The following is a 12,669-nucleotide window of genomic DNA, read 5'->3' as shown; positions in this document are numbered from 1 at the left end:
AAGGAAAAGTAAACTTTTAAAAAAGAATAAGTGAAAAAGAACTTAATAGCAAGAAACCAGACTTCTTGGAATTTGAATCCTATGTCAAAACATGACATGTTCTTATGTCTACATACTGCCAAGATTTTCCTAAAAGGATCTCACTTACAGCTGATCTTGAAGCTCCACAATTATATATTCTAATTGTTCCTTTTCCAATTTATGGGCCAGATCAGAATCTTCGATTCTCTGAAGTAGTATCTTATTCTGGGAGACAGATTCAGACAGCTGGTTCTCTCGAAGTCGTAAGAGTTCTTCAAGATAACCCTGAAAATACAGTATCAACAAGATAAAGCAACTGCAAAATTCTAATGTATATTTTGAAGATAAATACTGAGTAGGTTAAATGCTATTCTTTCCATATCATAATGAAATAATCTCAAAGTATTACTTATGAAATAGTAAAAAGATCATCATTTTAAATGAATATAAAAATTTAATGTATATCTCCCATCCTTAAAGCCATTCCCTGAAGTTCAGTAAGATATGTTTACTGGAGGTGGGTAAACTGGAAGTTTGCACCTTTTGAACCCCTTTACCCATTTTAGTCATCTCCACCATGTTATATATTCCTGGTGAACAGTTTCTTTTTTTATTCAAAGGCAATGTATTTCTTTAGTCTTAATAATGCTTTTGCTTTAAGGTCTATGTTGAATGATATTAATATAGAATTCTTTTGTTTCATATTTGACTGCTTTATCTTTATCCTCCTAATAAATGCTAAAATCCCAAACATGTAACTGAAACCACATACAGAAGAACAAATGACTTATTTTTAATTTAATTGAAAAGTTTTTAGAGGGCGAGAGGGACAGAGAGAGAGACGGGGAGAGAGAGAATCTTAAGCAGGCTCATGCTCAACATGGAGCCCAACGTGGAGCTCAATTCCACAACCATGAGATCATGCACTCAAGCTGAAATCAAGAGTCAGATGCTTCACTGAGCCAACCAGGTGCCCCTAAATGGCTAATTTTTATATTAATACATAAAATTAGAAGAAGATGAACAAACAAAAGCCTCTTTTAAGACTCTGCCTGATTTTTCATCAAGACAAGGACAATTCAAGAACAGAAAGGAAACAAGCAGTGGGTCAGCACTTACATTCAGCTAAGAGATCTTTTGGCAGTGACAGTCCAAAGACAGTAACAAGAATCAAATGAAATGAATTTTGGCAACTGATAAATACCTTCTGTTCCAGGGTTAGCTGATACTTTTGTTTAACTCTCTTACACTTGTTGAACCAACTATTCTCATCCATGATGAAAGGAGGCCCGACATTTTCTGGAGTGCTGCTTTCACTACCACTGCTTCCCAAAGTCCTCAGCTCTTCCTCATCACTGCTGATACTGTCAGAACTGGGAAGATTAAACATTTAAAAATAAAGTTAGTATGTTTTACTCCATTAAGAAATACTTCTCTATTTATTAAGCTACTGGTGAGCAAACTCCAAAATATTTAGCACTCCATATACAATTATAATAATATTATGAAGACTTTAGCTTCCTGAAAAAAATGACAATCTAGTATAGACTGCCAACTCCCTCTCACACAGTCAAGCCTTGAGATGTTACAGAAGTTCAAATGAGGCTTACAGACATAAGGAATTAACACAAGAACTGTGAGAATGTTCTGAGGAGAGAGAAAAGATTTCCAGAGAAGAGAACCAGAAAACCTAGATGTTTTGGAAAGAAATTTCTGAGTTTTTTCTGTCTCAGGTAGAATCACTGCCTGTCCAGTATCCACTTCAGTGCAGACAAACAGCACTACCAGCCTAATGTCAGTGAGATATAATAGGTTAGTGTTTGAGGACAGCTCAGCTTTAGCAAAGAGAAGACAAATAAGAGGTTCAGAAAAACTAGTCACTTCTGGGGAAAGAAGAAGCAGAGGTAGAAGAGAGGAAGCACTGCTTACAATCCATATCTAAAATTCCTAATGCTATCCATACAGGAGGACAAAATAAGGTTAAGAGAAAAAAATAAGAAGAAGAAATTAAATGAAGAAGTGCAGTAAAATGGATGTCTGGTCTAGAAGAGGAAGTGTTATATTTAAAGAGAAACAGAGAAAAATACATTTTAAAATATAAGATATTGACATAAGCAAAAACAATACAAATATTCTGTAAAATCTTCAAAGTATTAAATAAAATCTCTATCAAATGAAGAAGCAAAATATGAAAATATAGTATATTCAAAACAAAAAATAAGATGGCAGAATAATCCCTAATACAAAATAAGTTACAAAAATCTTAAATGGGTTAAACTCAACAGTAAAAGCCTAATTTTTAAGTTTAATTAAGACAAATAAGGACTGGAATGCCTGGGTGGCTCAAACAGGTAAGTGTCCAACTTATGATTTTCGCTCAGGTCATGATCTCATGTGTCATGGGATCAGCCCCTATTGGGCTCTGTGCTCAACGTGGAGTCTGCTTGAGATTCTCCCTCTCCCTCTTCTCTCTGCCCATCTCCCTGCTCACATGCAATTGCTCTCTAAAATAAATAAATAAACCTTAAAAAAGACAAATAAGGATCAGCAACAAGTTGCCTACAAAATACATATGAATACAGAACAATTAAAGAGATGGAAAGCACACCAAGAAAATATGACTCAAAACAAATCCAGGTCAGAAATCATAATTTCGTAGGTTTACACAGATATAATGGTAGAAAATATCATAAGGATCAAAGAAAGATATATATTTCATTTTCTGTGATCTGTGTTTGCACTTGTTGGGCTCCAGAATCTAGGAACCAAGTATGTTACAAATATGAATCAGAGACCTCTCCATAAGGAAAGACGCTATCTCCAAGGAGATGCTCTCAGTTAATGATCTAGAAAACAAATCAATAAACAAACACAAACCAAAGGAAATTTGCCTGTCATAAAAACCTGTCATGGTTTTTAGTGATCTAGAAAAAATAAAGCAGTGGCTGATGATAAACAGCTCTGAAAAAACAGACAAACAGAACTTCTAAAAAAAATTCTATTTGACATTAAAAATTAAATGGATGTACTAATAATCAGATACAACCGAAAAGGGAATTAATAAAAGATATGAAGAAATTATAATTATTTATTAAAGATTTTCAAGATACTCAGAAAAAATAACTGCTATGCTAGAATAGCATATCCAGCAAAATTATCTTCCGAGAAATAGGGCAGTATAAGCGTACATATTCAGAAAAATAAAACCTGAGTGCTGTACCAATAAATTCTCCTAAAAGAACTTCTAATGATCATATTCCAAGAAAAAGAAAATGATCCAAGAAGAAGCAGTGAACAAAGAAAATTTGAAGCTTATAAGTAAACCTTAATATATATTGAGAGCATGAAACACTAACAATGATGCCTCCTTTGTGGAATTTTAAATACATCAATGAGAGACCTACAATTCTGGATAACATTAGCATATGTCAAGAATGATATGACTAGAGTTAAAATTATACAAAGTCCTCATTTATATGAATAGGTAGTAAAGATACTAACTTTAACTTTTAAAAATGCATATTAAAATCAATGGAGTACCAAAACAAGAAGAGAAATATAGTATGTAACTCATACACTAGTAGAGAAATAAAATGGGAGGAGAGGAAAAAATCAATACAGAAAGAAAAGAAAGAGAAAAGGAGAAATAGAGAAAGGGTAGAAAAAGAAATGCCAAAAATGTAGAATAGAAAGCAAAGAGACAGAGACACCTAGTGGCTTGGTCAATTAAGCATCTGACTCCTGATGCAGGCTCAGGTCATGATCTCAGGGTCATGGGATCAAGCCCTGCATTGGGTTCCAAGCTCAGCAGGGAGTCTGTTTGAGATTCTCTCTCTCCTTATTCCTCTGTCCCCACTCCTGCTCTCTCTCTCTCAAATAAATAAATAAATCTTAAAAAAAAAGAAAGGCAAAGAGTACAACAGTAGATATCAATCCAAATGTATCAGTAAATGTCCTAATCACCTCAGTTTTTTTAAGATTTTACTTATTTATTCATGAGACACACACACAGAGAGGCAGAGACATAGGCAGAAAGGGAAGCAGGCTCCTTGTGGGGTGCTCGTTGTGGGACTTGATCTGAGGACCCCCGTGGTCATGACCTGAGCCAAAGGCAGATGCTCAACCACTGAGCCACCCAGATGCCCTCACTTCAGTTTAATGAGGACTGAGTGTTACATGCAACTGATGAATTACTAAATTCTACCCTTGAAACTAATAATATGCTATATGTTAACTAAATTGAATTTAAATTAAAAAAAAGAAGACAAAGTCTTTTAGACTAGATTTTTAAATTCCAGTTAAGTATATATTGATGAGCACTGACTAATATACGGAGCCGCTGAATCACTATATTGTACACTTGAAACTAACATAAAATGGTATGTTAACTACACTGGAAATACAAAATTCCAGTTAAGTACTATTTTTAAAAGATATACCTAAAAAAAGGACACGTTGAAAAGCATTCTATTTCATAAATTCCTGCTGTACATTTTTTCATATATTAACATATCTGAAATCAGGATACAACTTAAAGTTGATGACATCTTACCTGCTGCCAAACCATTTTCTCATATATTAATGTCTCTGAACTGATATACAACAGAAGGCATGTCAGGTTAGATTAAATATGGTTAAAAAAAGGTTAAAATATACTATAAAATGTTAACCTAAAGAAAATTGGTGGGACTCTATAATAGACAAAATGGACTTTAAGGGACAAAAAATTACTACATATTTATGGCTACTACATATTGACAAAAAATTCATTATTTCAGGAAAATCTAAGAATTCAAAACTTAGATGTATCTTTTTTAAATTAGATTCAAAAACCAAAAAGCAAAAATGTAAACTACCACCTGAAAAAAACTGAAAAATCAGATACGGCAATGAAAGAAGTAATCAACTCAATTAAAGAGATGAAGCATAAGAAATCATAATAAAGGATACAGAGTAGCAGAACAGTCATAACAAGCACAGTCTAATGAATATAGTACCCAATCATTAAAATACTGACTAATTCTAGGCCAAATTCAAGAAACTATTATTATATAGCCCTACAAATTTCAAGAAACTATCATTATATAGCCAATCACAACTGTAAAAAGCCCTGAAAATATGTGAAAATTAAGAATTACATTTCAAATATTCTTTGGTCAAAAAATTATAATGGAAATTTTACTTAAAACAACTAAAATAAAAAACAATTTATCAAACTTCTATAAGTTTATAAAGCCAAAGTAAAGTAGTACTTGAAGGGATATTTGTAGCCTTACATACTTATAAGAAGTAAATTTAAGTACTGAGAAAGAAAAGATCATAAAAATTCTCCATAAACTGGGTGTAACAGATATATCTCAACATAATAAAGGCCATATCGGGATCCCTGGGTGGCGCAGCGGTTTGGCGCCTGCCTTTGGCTCAGGGCATGATCCTGGAGACCCGGGATCGAATCCCATGTCAGGCTCCCGGTGCATGGAGCCTGCTTCTCCCTCTGCCTGTGTCTCTGCCTCTCTCTCTCTCTCTCTCTCTCTCTCTCTGTGTGACTATCATAAATAATAAATAAAAATTAAAAAATAATAATAATAAAGGCCATATCTGGCCAACCCACAGCTAAAATACTCAATGGTAAAAAGCTGGAAACCTTACCTCTAAGATCAGAAGACAAGGATACCCAATGTCACTACCATTATTCAATCTAGAATTAGGAATCCTAACCAGAGCAATTAGTCAAGAAAAATAAATAAACAGACATTTTAATTGGAAAGGAAGAAGTAAAACTGACAGTTTGAAGATGACAAGATATTATATATAGAAATCCTTAAAGACACCATCAATAAACTGTTAGAATAAACAAGCTTAAGTCAAGATGCAGAATATAAAATCAATATACAAAATAAGCTGTGTTTCTACACACTAATGACAAACTATCAAAAAAATTAAGAAAACAATCCTATTTATAATTACATCAAAAAGAATAAAATACCTTAGAATAGATGTAAGAAAGTGAAAGCCCTCTACACTGAAAACTGTAAGACACCGATGAAAGAAACTAAGGCACAAATAAGCTTCAAGACATTCTCTGCTCATGAATTAGAAAAATTAAATTTGTTAAAATGATCACGCTACCTAAAGCAACCTACAATTCAATGCAATACCTACCAAAATTCAATGGCATTTTTCAGAGAACTAGAACGATCTTAAAATCTGCATAGAACAGCATACACCAAACAGCCAAAGTAATCCTGAGAAGGAATAGAGCTGGAGGCATTGCACTTACTGATTTCAAAATACATTACAAATCAACAGTAATCAAAACAGAATGGCATTGGCATAAATGCAGACCTACAAATGCTAGTGTCGATGTGGAGAAAAGGGAGCCCTTGTGCACAGTTGGTGGGATTGTAAATTTGATACAGCTACTATGGAAAACAGTATGGGGTTTCCTCCAAAAACTAAAAATAGAACTACTATATTATCCAGAAATTCCACTTCTGGGAATATATCCAAAGAAAACAAAACACTAACTTGAAAAGATATCTACACCCTACATTCACAGCAGCATCATGTACCATAACTGAGACATGCAAACAACTTAAGGGTCCATTAGTAGATGAATGGATAGAGGAGATGTGGTACATGCATACAACAGAATATGAAAAATTCTGTCATTTGCAACAACAGGGATGGACCTTGAAGGTATTATGCTAGGTGAATAAAGCAGAGAAAGAGAAATACTATATGATTCCATTCATATAGTAGAATCTAAACACAAACACATGCACACACACATACACACCCCACACACAAACTAGCAGAAAAAGAGATCAGGCTTGGGGTTACTAGAGGCAGAGGGAAGAGAGAGGAGGAATTGGAGAAAAGGAAGGGGAACTAGAATAAGGTGGTCAAAAGGTTCAAACTTCCAGTCATAAGATAAATAAGTACTAGGGATGTAATATACAACATGATGACTGGAGCTAACACTGATGTAGGAGTATGGGAAGGTTTTTAAGAGAATAAATCCTAAGGGTTTTCATCACAAGGATAATTTTTTTTCCCTTTTTTTAATTGTATCTTTATGAGAAGACAGATGTTAGTTGAACCTTTGTGGGAATCATTTCACAATATATATGAATTAAACTTTTATTCTGTAGTCCTTAAATTTATACAGTGATATTTATCAATTATTTTTCATGGGTGTCTGGGTGGCTCAGTTGGTTAAGCATCTGCCTTTGGCTCAGGTAATGATCCCGGAGTCCCTGTTTCGCAGGAGAGTCTGCTTCTCCTTCTGCTCCTTCCCTCCACTTGTGCTCTCTGTCTCTCAAATAAACAAAATCTTTTAAAAAATTGAAAAAGAAAAACCTATAAAATTGACAAACTTTGGCAAGAACGATTTTAAAAATTAAGCAAAAAAATGGTTATGAACACATAAGGCAAAAGATAACTAGAAATGAAAAGAGATAGAGATTAAAAGAAATCTCTGAACATGACAAATTTAAATTCTAATAAAATATAATCTACCAAACCTGAATAAATAGAAAATCAGAATGATTATATGACTACCAATGAAATTAAATTAGTAATATTTTAAAACTTCAAAGAATAGAAAAAGAAGACTGATAATAAGGAAGTTCCTTGCAAGGACAAGAAAGAAAATAAATACCTACCTACAATGACTCCAAGGAACTATATAAACACTTCATATAAATTATCTCATTAATCCTCATGAAAAATCCATGACATATCACTCTATTTAATAGATTCATCCAACAAAGGAAGATAATAAGAATGAGATAAGTAGTTTGCTCAAGGTCACCCTAGTAGAGGAACTGGTATTACATTAAAAAGCTTTTAAACAATATTACACTGCCTTTCAACATTTCAACGGCCAATAATACTACAGCTTTCCAAAAAAGCTGAATGGGTGTTAGACAAATAATATGGCTAATAAGGTAAACTGATGCCAGGTCACGAATGGTCTATATGATTTGCTAAGACTTATTTCTATCCTATGCACAAGAAAAGTTGATACTGATAAAAGTCTCTTATTCTAAAAGACAGAAATTCTGCAAATATTTTTGGTGGAAAAATGATAAGAGTTTCAGAAATATTCATATATTTTAAAGAACAAAATATTTTACAATTTTTTACTGAGGCAATGAAAGAAATATCAGTGATATAAAAGGAAAAATAGTTTTCTTTTATAAAAAAATCTTATTTACTTATTTATTTATTTATGAGAGACACGTAGAGAAAGGCAGAGACATAGGCAGAGGGAGAAGCAGTCTCCCTGTGGGGAACCTGATACAGGACTTGATCCTAGGACCCCGGGATCACAACCTGAGCTGAAGGTAGCACTCCACCAGTGAACCATCCAAGTGTCCCTTTTTATCAAATCTTTATAATGCTTTACTATTTGTAATTGTTAAAAAGAGAATAAGAATTATAATCACCTTCATTATTCCTTTACTTCTAATAATTAAGCATTTATTTTTTAAAAAGAAAAAATAATGGACCTTAATTTAATTTAAGGAGGTAATAGTGATGGTACCAAAGGATTTACTGATGGATCCTATGTGGATTATGGCAGAGAAAATTCAATCATGATATCAAATTTTTGAGCATAAGCAGCCAGAATGACAGAACTACCATTCTTGGAAAGGGAAATGTTAAAAGGAAGAAAAGTTGGGAGCTGAGAAATTGCGAGTTCAGTTTTGTACATGCTCATTCGAGATGCTTTACCACACATCCAAGTGGAGGTGGCAAGCTGGCAGCTAGATATGTTAGTCTAGAGTTTAGGGCAGTTTTCCAGGTAGAAATACACATTTGGGAAAGAGTAGCATAGATATAGTATTTAGATCCATGAAACTGGAGCAAAGTACTTAGCGAATACACAGAGCAAAGATGATTTGGGAATGATCTCTGCAGCAGTCTAACATTTAGAGGATGGGGAAATAAGGAGAAACGGGGAAGAAGAGTAAGGAGGAGCGAAAAGGAGAAGTGATCTCTTCAAAGCACTCACATGTATCAAACTGCTTGAAAGTCAAACATTGAGACAGATAAGGAAACAATTAACTACTAGATTTGGCAATGAGACATTATTGCTGACTTTGACAAGAGCACTTTCAGGGGTAAGTATTAAAGCTCAATTTGAATAGCACAAGGGAGAATGGAGGCAATAAATAAACTGGAGGCACAGTTTTGTAATAAAGGAGAGGTGACTGAAAAGTAGCTCAAAATGACTATGGGGAAAGTTTCTCTGTTTTGTTTTTAACACAGGAAAAATAACACACCTGTATGCTGTGATGTGTGGGAAGATCTAGAAAAGAAGGAAAATTAGCGGAAGAGGACAAGAGTTTGGGTGAAGACCTTAACACAAGAGGGAGGATGGGATGTAGTGCACAGGTCATAGGACTGGTTTTCCATAGCAAAATGATGATCTCTGTAAGAGCCAGGGAAAGGCAGAATATATAGGGTAGAATGTCTAGGGAGGGCAGTTTAACAGCAGATGGGACTTAACAGTCTTCTTTGTATTAGCGATTTTGTTTGTAGAAATGTGCCTCTTTTAAGGAAATAATCATGTTGAAGTACAAAGACTTAGCTATAAGAATGCTATGACAACATTATATTTAAAATCAAAAAAGTGAAGGTGTCTTAAGAGAGCAATAATAATTAGCTACTGGACGTTAGAGGCCTAAAATCCATTCAAACAAAAAGGTTTAAAGATGTTTAAAGTTACATTAAGATGTAACTCAGAAAAACTGAGTATTCTCACCGGCACACAACTCACCGGCACACAACCGGCACACACCGGCAAAAACCAGTTTTAAACATAAAATACATTTTAGGAGGATCCCTGGGTGGTGCAGCGGTTTAGCGCCTGCCTTTGGCCCAGGGCGTAATCCTGGAGACCCGGGATCGAATCCCACGTCGGGCTCCTGATGCATGGAGCCTGCTTCTCCCTCTGCCTATGTCTCTGCCTCTTTCTCTCTCTCCCTCTGTGTGACTATCATAAGTAAATAAAAAATATATTTTAGGATGCTATCTATTAACATATTTCACATATATTGCTTCAAAAGGTAACACTTCATTTAAAAAGACTAATGGTTAATAAACATTTTTAAAAGTTTAGCAGCACCAGTAATCAAAAAAATGCAAATTAAAACAAAAGGAAAAAAATCCAAAGGATACCATCTTTCAGTTACAGAATTGGCCACACTTTTATTTATTTATTTTGCCACACTTTTATACTTAATTGGCAATGGTGGGAAGCAGGCAATCTCACATATTGCCTATAGAAACTAAATAAGCATGGCCTCTCTGGAGGCTATTTTGACAGCCTATTTCAAAAGCTTTAATAATATATATGCTTTATCCAAGAAATTTTACTTACAGGAGTTTAACTTAAAGAAATAATCATGGTCTGTTTAAAAAGATGTAGTTACAAGGTTATTAACTCCAATAGTGTATATGACAGCAAACAACTAACTGAATGTATCCTAAAGGTCTAACAATAATTGAGTAGATACATTATATAAATAATTAAATTCTATTCATTTAGGGAAATTATGCTGTAGTAGGATAGTTAATGACATGCAAAAATGTCCATTATACAGTATTAAGGGAAATAAGTATTACATGTATATTATGATTCCATCTTAATTAAAAAATATATCTATGCATAAAAAGGCTGGAAAGCTACTCATAAAAATGTTAATGCTTCTAGAAGCTGCTTCTTAAAGGTAAGATTATGAGTGACTTAAACTTTCTTTTATCTACCTGTCTTCATTTTCTAATTTTTCTATAATTAATATGTATTACCTTACCAATAAATTAAAAGCAGTAATTTTGTTAGGGACAGACTTTTACAGTTTCCTAAAATTAGAAACTGAATAGGGCTTTTTTTTTTAAAAAAAGATTTTATTTACTTATTCATGAGAGACACAGAGAGAGAGGCATAGACACAGGCAGAGGGAGAAGCAGGCTCCCTGCAGAGAGTCCGATGTGGGACTCGATCCCAGGACCCCGTGATCACGCCCTGAGCTGAAGGCAGATGCCTAACCGCCGAGCCGGGTGCCCCTGGATAGGGCTTTTTAAAAATGTATCGAACATAAGCATATCTCATGGAAGCCACCATGTGTTTAAACTACTGGTTCTTTATGACAATCAGGATAGTTTAAATCCTTCTAAAAAGAAGATCGCCTCTGTGGTCAGTAACGCAAACTTGTTTATGACTAGGTTCACCTGGTATTTCCCTTCTAATTTTAGTGTTCTTTTCATAAGATAGTAGAAATCCCTCAGCATATAAAGGAAAGGAAGCTTTTTTTGCATGTTTGGATTAGTGAATCAAAGAAAGAGGAAGTTGCATAAAAATTTAGACAAAAAGTGGTTAAGCAAGTTGGAGAAAGAGCATGTATCATCAGATCCATTCCGAGGGGACCAGTTGAAAAGGTTCCATTACTGTGAAGTGTTGTAATAATTACTACAGCCTCTTATGTAAGTATGAAAGAAAAATTAGTATTTACATTTATCTTTGTATCTTAGTTTAGGTCACTTCCTAAATCCCTAAAAATAGCCTTTCTACTTACATGTTAATGGCCAAACACCTAATGTCCTGCTGTCATCTTGCTCTTTAATTCCAGACCTGTGGCATATTCTACACAAACTAGCTCTAAAACTATGGACAAGTTATTTAGCCTCTCTGCATTTTAGTTTCCTCATGTATAAAATTAGAATAGTGGTGCCTATGTCACTGGCTTCTGAGGATTAAATGAGTTAATAGAAGGAAAGCACTTTGAACAATGCTTGAGATACAAGTAAGTATTCAATAAGTATTATCACTATTCTTTTTATTAGTATTATTTTTGAACTATTTATCTTCATAATATGTAAATATAAAATCCAATATATCCCAAACAATATAATTTTTTACCTGTTCAAAAATTCTTGCTGTATTCCTTTTTCAGATCTAATATACTAGAACTATCCCTTTTCCCAAGTGATCCACTTACTCAAGTTAGAAATCTTGGTACCATAATACTGTGTTACTATTTCTCCCTCACCACCTAAAGTATCTTAACACTGTCAAACAGTGACTTCTCTTACTAGATGGCGATTATTTTGGGGACAAGGACTAAACTCTTTTTCAGAATTTCATGAAGTATCTACACTCCTGACAGCTATGTATCCTTGGCAGTTAGGAAAATTTCTTTTCTACATTAGGTCCTCAATAAATCCATCTTCAGTATGTGTGCATGTGTGTATGTGTACGTGTATTACTCTTTCTGTTTCCCTTACAGCTCTGACCTGATATTAAACAATAACAGTTTTAAAGCATATAAAGATGATCATTCTATTCAGGAAACCAATTACGCAAGGAGACCTTCAAAAAATCTATAGATTTCATCTGATTCATTTTCAATGCTGATGAGATTGTAGGAGATTCTTAACTCTCATACAATTCTGGTAGTAGGATAAATTGGTACAACTCTTTTATAAAGATACACTTTAAGGGCCATAACATTTCTCATTATATTTGCCTGAGTAATTGTAAATTCACAGTAGAAACAAAAAGAAAATTGATTTGTACAAAATGTTCATTATTTTTTCCTTTATAATGGAAGGAAAATGGAAAATCTGAATGATGGA

The 12,669-nt window shown here is 33.9% G+C and overlaps 1 protein-coding gene across 12 annotated transcripts in view; it reads right to left on the bottom strand.

Annotated features, from left to right (window-relative positions):
* RUNDC3B (RUN domain containing 3B) overlaps window positions 1-12,669 on the bottom strand; it is a 142,437-nt gene that overhangs the window by 51,897 nt on the left and 77,871 nt on the right. For all 12 annotated transcript variants that reach the window (XR_012002652.1, XM_072764180.1, XM_072764182.1 and 9 more), the window contains 2 exons: window positions 1,226-1,394; window positions 149-306 (listed from right to left, as the gene is read on the bottom strand). Coding sequence is in view for 11 of the 12 variants with exons in the window: in XM_072764180.1 (XP_072620281.1) it covers window positions 149-306; window positions 1,226-1,394 (327 nt within the window). In the remaining variant the exon portion in view is untranslated. The remainder of the gene's footprint in view (window positions 1-148; window positions 307-1,225; window positions 1,395-12,669) is intronic.

The sequence above is a fragment of the Vulpes vulpes genome, chromosome 7, assembly GCF_048418805.1.
Source record: "Vulpes vulpes isolate BD-2025 chromosome 7, VulVul3, whole genome shotgun sequence".
Lineage (NCBI taxonomy): Eukaryota > Metazoa > Chordata > Mammalia > Carnivora > Canidae > Vulpes > Vulpes vulpes.
Note: the sequence above shows the minus strand (reverse complement) of the source record. Positions and strands in the feature narration are given on the sequence as shown.